The following is a 9,567-nucleotide window of genomic DNA, read 5'->3' as shown; positions in this document are numbered from 1 at the left end:
GATCATGCAGAAAATAAGAAAGCATAAATTTCCTGGTATCACATATATTTGTATTGTCATAATGCTCAAAGCACACACATAACTTTCAGGAATTACAGTAAAATAAAATATCCATCACAAATACCTGTGTTTTTTTTTTCATTGAGTACCTCCAGAAAGCATCGCTTTATTTCAAATATCCTTACATTAAGCAAAACATTTGGTTTAAGTTTAGAAGGTAAAGATAGTTATAGTAATGTAAAATAAATACAAATATTTGGTAAAAGGTGGAATAGAGTAGTAAGCAAAATCCATTATCTCTGTTATCATGCCATAGTACATACGTGTATGCATGTATGTGTCTGGATATGTTAATTAGCTTGATTATGGAAATCATTTCACAATGTATAAATATCAAAACATCATGTAGTATATACCTTGAATATATATGATTTTTATTTTTCAGCTAAACCTCAATAAATCTGGGAAAAATGGAAAGGTCATGATAATACAGATTTGCAACTATTCAAGAGGTCAGCCTCACTGATTAAATATCACTAAGTTTTATATTCATGAAACCAGTTCATGTTGGTCATAATGAAAACTGAATAATTTGACAAGGAAATTAAAGGAGCATAATTCCCATGAGTTGAAAGTGGGATCACAAATTTCTTGGCTTTGAAATCTCTATCAAAAGACATCACATGGATTACAGGAATTATAGTAAAATAATATTGTTTGCCCTGTTCTTAACTACATTGCCATATACTCAGAATAAAGAAAATTATTTTTCTTAGAATTTTTAGGAGCAGCTGATTAATGTTTTTCAATCCTTCCACTCTCTCTGTTAAAGCAAACTAAGCTACTTTTAGGTTTTTCCTGCCCAAAGCATGCTAGTTAGGTTTCTTGTGTGCAGACACCTTGATAGACCGCAGGAGGCATAGGAGTTTCACTTGAATACTTTTTACAGATCTACAGGGAATAAAGAAATCTCATGGTAAGAAAATAAATTTTTAAGTGGCCAGAATCTAGTTTTCAGGGATTTTCCTTAGTTGAGAGTTAGGACTGAGGTTAATTTTTTTTCCATGTCAATCAATCATTTCCCCCAGCACCCTCCCTTTGCAGGCTCCTGGCTCTAATCTCATTCCAGGGTATTGCAACCTATCATTTATCTGCAGGGACTCCAGGGAGCTGCTGGAGTGTTCACTGATCTACTAAGTGCTAGGCAGTGGGTCTAAGGGTTAGAGACAGCAAACCACATTTGAGAGGAGGAGAGGCTGGAGATAATATTAAACTGCTTTAGCAAGCATAGCTCGCAGAGCTGATGATGGCCTGTGGGCTAGGGCTCTTGCATCTGCTGCTGGGGCAGCTCTGTTCCCAGCTTCTAGGAACCTTCGGGAATACTATGCAGCACCACCTGGACCCGCAGACAGACAATGGCAGCTGGGAGCCAGAAGAAACACAGGATAATGACTCAGTGGTGTCGGCTCACACACTCCTCTTCTCCCTGGATTACCAGCATGTGCAGGTCCCTTTTGAGATCACACTTTGGATTATGTTAGCCTCTTTGGCAAAGATAGGTAAGTGAAGGACTGCCTAAGGCTCTCCCATAAAGTTTTCTGATAGGAACTCTTTGGGCTTTTCTGGATGGTAAGAAAGGTGCTCTTTGCTTGAAGTACCGGAGAAAGCAAGCTGGAACATTTGTCTCCTGCTGCCCGCCAGAATGATCTTTTTTTTTTTTTATAGATAAACCCCCACTTGAAAGTGATTATATCCAGATTATGGTGGTGGTCTCCAAACTGAAGGTGGGAATAGGCCCAGCCGGGTATAGAATGAAAAGGGTTGCAGTTGTTCAAGGGATATGTGGAGAAGGTATAATACTAAAAAAGAACAGGTGAATGTTATTAGTTTTATTCTAGACACTAACTGGCTTCAGCCTTTATGTATCCCTTTCCCCCCCTCATAGGAAGCTTGTTATATTTTTCAGGTAGATTATCTCCTCCTTTAAAAAAGAATTTTTTTTACTCCCATTCAGCATTTTAGCAGGTGATCACAAAAGAGAAGCCTAGCAAATAGAACAGAAGATTTTTTAAAACATATTTAAACTATAGGAACACCCTGAATTACTAGTATTATAAACTTCCTAAGTGGAGTTCAGTTATTTCTTTTATGTTCATTTATAATATATCTGGCTTTTACCTTGGTGATGTTAAAATTATGAGCCCTTTAAAAGTTCAAAGTGTTTATTATTAACTATTACTTTTTTATAGGCTCTGAACCAAAAACAATGCCAGGCAAATATGGCATCCTACAGAATTTTGTTATTTTAAAATGAGTTTATTAGTTCCCAACTAAATCATGTTTAGCATTACAATGTTTAAGTTACTTTATAAACATAGTTTCAGTATTAACAAAATAATTGACTGATTATGATACATACAAGATCCAAAGACTCATAGCATGATAGATTGCCCAAGCTAGGAAAAACCTTAGAAGTCATTCTTATTCCAGCCCCATTTTTTCATCCATTCTCTTTTATAGATAGTATATCTGAAGGCTAGAGAGAAAAGATAATTTGCCATGTTTATGGAGCAGAACTAGAATGCTCATCTGCTGCCTTCTTGATCAGAAATACTCATTATCTTGAGTGACAATAATTTTCATATGTGTATAGTTAAGGTCTTTTATATTTTATACTTTGCAGTACTAGATATACTGATAGCAAAAACGTATAAGTAAATATTAATGTGAGGACAAGAGGGCAAATGTTACTACCTAAAACTGAATGTCTGACTCTGGGGGTCCAATGAATCAGGTCTCATCCTTTGCCTCTCAAATCAAACGGATAAACTAGTAATGAAAAGTGGGAAAGGAACTTCAATCAGTATAGCTATATCAGGATGGCAAAGTGAGATTAAGAATTTTATGTAAGTTTTCATGTAAGTAAACATATGGCAAAATTATTTTTCTGCAATGGTGCAATACAATCCTATTCAAACAACTGTAGATGGGTTACATAACAGAGAACTAGGAGCTGATTTTTCTAAAAGCACTGACTTGTCATTTGGGACTGCAAATGCCCAGTGGGCAGCTAAAAGCAGAATAATGCTTGACATTTCTGCCTTCATTTTGTACCTGTCTTCAGATTCCTGATGGGCTCTGCACATAGGCATGTTCATCATTTAAAGAGGGCTCATCTAAACATTGGTAATACATGGTTTATCAGCCCTAAGTTTACCTATCCTACTTCATCCCTTTTAAAGACTGAGGAATACTTATATGAACTTTAGCTTTAAATAGAAGTAGAATTGAGTCAGGTGGAGATGAAAGATATGTATAAGTAAATAGTCTTGGTTAAACTGTGGTCTGATTATTATAGTTCTGTGAGGTTGCTCTGATGAAGTACTTATTACCTGAGGTGTCAATCTCCATTTGATTCTCATAATGTTTACCTATGAGACATGTGATCCTGGATGAGGGAAATTTGGCTCCCATGAGATGATTGCTCTTCCTTAGGGGTGCAGTCTCATCATGTGGTGAGCTATTTGCAAGGTTGTGATCTTCTTAGAAGATGTAGGGCAATGAATGAAGACTTCTAGGTGCCAATCCAGGAGATCTGCAAATCTGACAGTGGAATGTGCCTGCAAATCTTGAAAATACCTTTTACCTTGGTATCCTCAGTCTTAAAAGGGGTTGAAGTAGGATAGGTAAACTTAGGGCTGATAAACCATTTATTACCAATGTTTAGATGAGCCCTCTTTAAATGATTAACATGACTATGTGCAGAGCCCATCAGGAATCTGAAGACAGGTACAAAATGAAGGCAGAAATGTCAAGCATTATTCTGCTTTTAGCTACCCACTGGGCATTTACAGTCCCAAATGACAAGTCAGTGCTTTTAGAAAAATCAGCTCCTAGTTCTCTGTTATGTAACCCATCTACAGTTGTTTGAATAGGATTGTATTGCACCATTGCAGAAAAATAATTTTGGCATAGTTTAGTAAGAGAATAAAAACAAAATCTCCATTGTTAGCATTAATTAATTAATTAATTCAGCAAATATTTTCTGAGCATATTTTATGTGTGGATCCATGGGCTGTAGAACTAAGACTTCATTTTTACTCTGAGGAACTTTCAAATTATTTCAATATAAAGAAGAAAAATCATTCTGTAGAGGGAAACAGCATGGTATAGTGGAAATAATAGATGACTTTTAATCAATTAAAAAAATTTTAAATTATGGTTCTCAACTATATATAATTTGATGTATATCACTGTGATTGTGAGAAGAATAGAAGAACATATCTAGCTGATAACACGTTTTGTGTGTATTTTAAAATATGCACCTACATTTGAAAATGATCTGGTAGACATGTGAATTATTGTCCTCTTTTTAACTGTGAATGCCATTATTCTACTAGCAAATATTTTTCCTTCATAGAGACAACTGTCTTTGTCCATGCATCTGCACCTTTTAGACATTATTAAAATGAAAAGTGTGAAATAACTAAGAAGCTATTTTCCTGAAATCATGAGGCTTGACTAGAAGGACATTGGACATATGGGGGTGATTGATAATGATGTTTTAATACTCGTATCTTTTCTCTCTTTTCCAGGATTTCACGTCTATAATAAAATGCCCACTGTTGTACCGGAAAGCTGCCTCTTGATATTCGTAGGTCTCATCATGGGAGGACTAATTTATAGTTTAAATGATCAATCCCCACCAATAATGGACAGTGACATATTTTTTCTGTACTTACTCCCACCAATAGTCCTTGAGGCAGGGTATTTTATGCCCAGTCGGCCCTTTTTTGAGAACATAGGAACCATTCTCTTGTATGCTGTAGTTGGAACCATGTGGAATGCATTTGGAATTGGTCTTTCTCTCTATGGCCTATGTCAGGTGAAGTACTTCAACCTTCAAGATGTGTCATTGCTTCATAATCTTTGGTTTGGTAGTTTGATTGCTGCTGTAGATCCTGTAGCTGTTCTCTCTGTATTTGAAGAAATACACGTGAATGAGAAACTTCATATTTTGGTATTTGGAGAATCCCTCCTAAATGATGCTGTTACTGTTGTAAGTATTTTAGGCATGGAATTTCTGGGCAATGAATTAAGTTCCCTTAAGATCACCCCTGAAATTTAGAATTAAGTCCTAATTTAGGCCATAATTGAGAAAGCTAATTCTAGAAGTAAGTCTATAAATTTAAAGAATATGCTTTAACAGTCACAAATATGCTTTAGAAAGTGACAAGACTTCCTTGACCCTGTATTTATCTTCTATTAGTTTACTAGTTGAAAAGTGAGATAAATCTTCTGGAGGCCATGATCTTTTTAGTCATGTCAACTAAGAAAATCTTAGCCATGAAAGCTATCTTCACAGCACATCAGAAAAATTTCAAACATAATCATGTATAGTTGGATGGTGATCTGTGATCTGTAGAAATATTGATATGGGAAAGCATGCTAATGAATTATGTTCAGTGGCATTAGGAATTATAGAACTTCAAAGTTGAGTAACTCACAAGTTAGAGGGGCAGATAGGGTAGAATTTGGGATTTTTTTAATTGATACATTTGCTGTAATCTTTCTTATGCAGGTACTATATAAGCTGTTCAAGTCTTTCAATGAAATGCCATCTATCAAACTTGTGGATATTTTGGCTGCAATGGGAAAATTCTTTTTGGTTGGAATAGGAGGAGTTTTCATTGGGTTCCTGTTTGGAATGTTTGCTGCCTTTACCACACGTTTTACGAAGACCATCCGGGTCATTGAACCCCTTTTTGTCTTTTTATATAGTTATCTCTCCTACCTGACAGCAGAAATGTTCCATCTCTCAGGGATTGTGGCGTAAGTATCTGGATAAGACTTGATCTGTCTGTCTGTCTGCCTATGTATCTATCTACCTATATTTTTAGGGATTGAGTCTCATTTCATACCAGAAATCGAGAAAATTCCATTTCCTAGATATGGGAACAGGATGCTCCCTTTATTCTCTTCCTGATACTTCTAATAGAGTCACTTAGTCACAGTACTCTAAATTTATTTTGGGACCAAGTTTATGGGCTCCTTCTAGAGGTTAAATTACTACACCTCAACTACTTTACCTATATTGAAGTAGTTGGCTGAAAAACCAAAATGAATCTCTCATTTTATGGACATGGAACTCCCTGAGCCAATTCTCTATCTTTGAAGGGGTGAATCATTTCCTAATAGATTTGATGTGCCTGAGCACAATAGCAGTCCTGGGTGTAGTTAGACAGCATATCACTTAAGTAAGTTTGACATTTATTGTTCTGGCATAGGTGAACTTTCTGCAATAACAAAGAATATTTTTATTACTTCTTTTGCAAACTATACAATGTATACTGTTTTTCCATTATCTATCATTGGCACCAACCAGTGATGATAATCCTACATGTTTAATAGTTAACTTGCAAAGGCTGAATGCTCACATCCTAAGTTGAACAGTATTAGCATATAAATGCTTTTGCATTAGGGTTTAGATAGACCAACCCATTTAAAATATTAGGAAAAAAGTAATGAAATACTTAAATAAAATGTTACAGGTTTTCCAGAAGCTTAGATAGAAAAAATTGAAAAGATTGATTTAAATTAATTTCCAAAGAACTAATGCCTCTAGGTTACTCTAGGGTTTAAAAGGATTTGCTGTGAATAATAAATGTCTTGGTAATGTGACTAGAATTAGTTTGTTTTAAATGAAAATATTCTAAATTGAAAGTAAGAATTCCTATCATGGACCTGGGTGATTTTACCTTAAATTGTTAAGAGATGTAGTTTGGGCTTTCAATTGTCTTTTGTTTTATTTTCTGCCATTACCCTTTATGAAAGACAGGTAAAAAGAGCTAAGAAATGTGTGGAATTGAATGAAACAATTTAAATTTAATTCCAATTCAGGGCATTGTTCAGAGCTTCTACAATGGTATTTTTAAAGTGGCTTCCTTCTTTTGAGCCACTAGGCTTTCACAAAACTTTGCAATATGGAGATTGTTGGCAGGTTTCTGTTGAGTCTTGAAAAGAATAAATCCTAGGAAAAACAATGTTGCCAAATCTACTTGCTTCTTTTGAAATATCCTGAAGCTTAACTTCCTTAAATGTAGAACCTTCATTTTCAGTTATGATTACAAGTATCCTTTGGGGCTGTGATCTTATAATCTTTTTTTATTTTGACTGAAAAAGATAATGGAAAAAAGATCTATCCTTAATTTCTTTGGAGATAGGTTTATAAAATCCATTTAAATAATTTAAATTTTTATTTAGGTATTTTAACATAGGACTTTAGGTTAATTTTTATTTAAAAGTTGTATTACTACCCTTTTTAAAAATAAGCAAATTGCGTTTATATATTAATCTCTGCATTTACTGTAATTACTTGGAATGTAGTTGAACAAGAACAGCACAAATATGATTTAAAATATTTAAGAAAATGCTTTTCTTAGACATTATTTTTTATTATTAATTTCAAATTAATAATTTGAAAATTAGTTAGGCTGAAAATACTGTATTAAGAAATTGAGCACTGATGCATTGGTCACCTACAGAACATAGCATATAGATGATGATGAACAAACAATTAAATACAATAATAATGCATAATTTAGATTGAATAATTTAAGTAACAGTCAATTCATTGATTTAAAAATAAAATATATTTCAAAAATTAAAATTTTATCTTTTTATGTGTTGGAAACAGAAAAGCTTCTCCCAAACGTCCTGAGCTTTAGTTCCTTCATCTGTTTAATGTGGATGATAGTATCTATTTTACAGTATGATTGCAATAAATATAGTATATTAACTGAGTGCTATTTAAATATAAAAATAATTTTTGTCATTTTATTTGTTGATTGGATTACTGTGTTAAGCATGCAGCAATCGTAGATATAATGTTGCTTTGGGGAGGATTTCTCCTCCTTCTATTTTATTCCACTGTCCAATAATTTGGAAAAGAGGCATGAAAACACCTGCACTCATTCAAGAATTGATTGCTTTTTCAGAAATGAGTTGCATATGAATCAGTTCCTACTTAAAAGATTATTAGTTCTCAGAATGGTCAATAACATCATTGATTTTTGTGTGAATATGTTGAGGGTGGAAGAAAGGATGAAAGCATAATGCATGAAAAGTAATTAAAAGTCAAGTAGGAGATTTGTGAGGTTGAGCACTGTTTTTAGCCCAAGACTATAAAGTATCCATTCTTAATGATGGCTGCTTTTAACAGTAGTATATTGCATCCATTTGGAACTAATTTTGTTCCTTTTCAATAATGCATTACTTCTGGAGTCAATAAATCCACAGTTACTGATATTTCAAACATAAATTTTATTATAACAAGTTACCTTCTACTTGGGACTTTCTCTGATAAAAATTCTACCCATCACTGCTATTAATTGCTATATTTAAATTTTATGCTAAAATTTTGTGGTTTTATTACAATAAAAATTATATTGTTGAATATATACATCTGTTTATATTAGTACTTTTTTTTGAGATTAACAATCAAGCTTGGATTTTCATTTAGAAACTTGAAAATATGCTTTTTATCACCATTATATTTTTGTTACCTTTTTGAAAGCTTGGCAAAAATATGAATTTGCTTTCCCAGGTTTCAAATAGGTCTGTATTTTGTTTAGAAAACTGCTACTTTGCTATTGTTGCCTAATAGTGTAGGTAGGAGAACAATGTTTGTTAATTAAGTGTGGTTGGGTCAAACAACCACTTCTGTCTAACATTGTTTTTGAGACTCTCAGAAAATAGTCGGCATTGTTATTTAAATGTTGGGTTGACACTTCTTGTCTGGTATCATTTCTATTCATAGCGCTTAAATGCATTCTACTCTCATGTATAACTAATTAAAATAAATAAAAAAGTAATAAAAAACCTTAAAAACTATAATTAATGAAGTACACTATTCATTGGTTCTGCAAATAATATTATATAAAAATTATAGTACAGAAAGCAGCAGGCAAATTTCTCATATTGTTTTCTCATAAGCATCTATAGATAAATGATTATTGTGTCTAAAGAAAATTACTTTTTATAATAATCTTATAATTTCTATTCATGAATTTTAAAAAATTATATTAAAATTAAAACTGGATTTGTACTTGTAGCTAAAATACTCAAAATTAATTCCTTTTAAAAATTTTTGTGGCTCTGAGGATGGATTCCAAGGACTTTATACATGCTAAGTAAGTACTCTACCACTGAGCTACACCAGTAGCCCAAAAGGGTGCTCTTTTTATATTCTTATTTTCTTCTTCTGACCAAAAGAAAAAAATGCATAAGTTATGGAAGAAAGAGGATCCAATAGAACGTTAGGATTGAGAACAATATTTTGTGTAGTGACAAACAGTATTATTGTAAGATCACAAATACACTTTGAAGTTATTATAAAGTGAACTACAAAATCAAAGCACTGAATTTAAGAATATTCTCTCTCAGGTCTCCACATTTATGATGAGTTTTAACTAAATTGGTTGGTAAATTGCATAATTCATCTGTATTACTATATGATAATATTTTATCCAAGAAAGTTATATAAAACAGTATAAAACACCCTATATA

General features: G+C 33.2%; 1 protein-coding gene across 3 annotated transcripts in view; it reads left to right on the top strand.

The window, feature by feature from the left end:
- Positions 1–1,128: 1,128 nt before the first annotated feature.
- LOC101956960 (sodium/hydrogen exchanger 2) overlaps positions 1,129–9,567 on the top strand; it is a 138,544-nt gene continuing 130,105 nt past the window's right edge. For 2 of the 3 annotated variants that reach the window (XM_078034594.1, XM_078034593.1), the window contains exons 1-3: positions 1,130–1,559; positions 4,596–5,059; positions 5,582–5,832. In XM_078034594.1, the coding sequence (XP_077890720.1) occupies positions 1,304–1,559; positions 4,596–5,059; positions 5,582–5,832 (971 nt within the window). In that variant the 5' untranslated portion in view covers positions 1,130–1,303. Of the gene's footprint in view, positions 1,560–4,595; positions 5,060–5,581; positions 5,833–9,567 lie in introns of all 3 variants that reach the window. The other variant, XM_078034595.1, reaches the window with a different exon arrangement.

The sequence above is a fragment of the Ictidomys tridecemlineatus genome, chromosome X (genome assembly GCF_052094955.1).
Source record: "Ictidomys tridecemlineatus isolate mIctTri1 chromosome X, mIctTri1.hap1, whole genome shotgun sequence".
NCBI lineage: Eukaryota > Metazoa > Chordata > Mammalia > Rodentia > Sciuridae > Ictidomys > Ictidomys tridecemlineatus.
The sequence above is the reverse complement of the archived record's forward strand: the minus strand, read 5'-3'. Positions and strand labels throughout refer to the sequence as shown.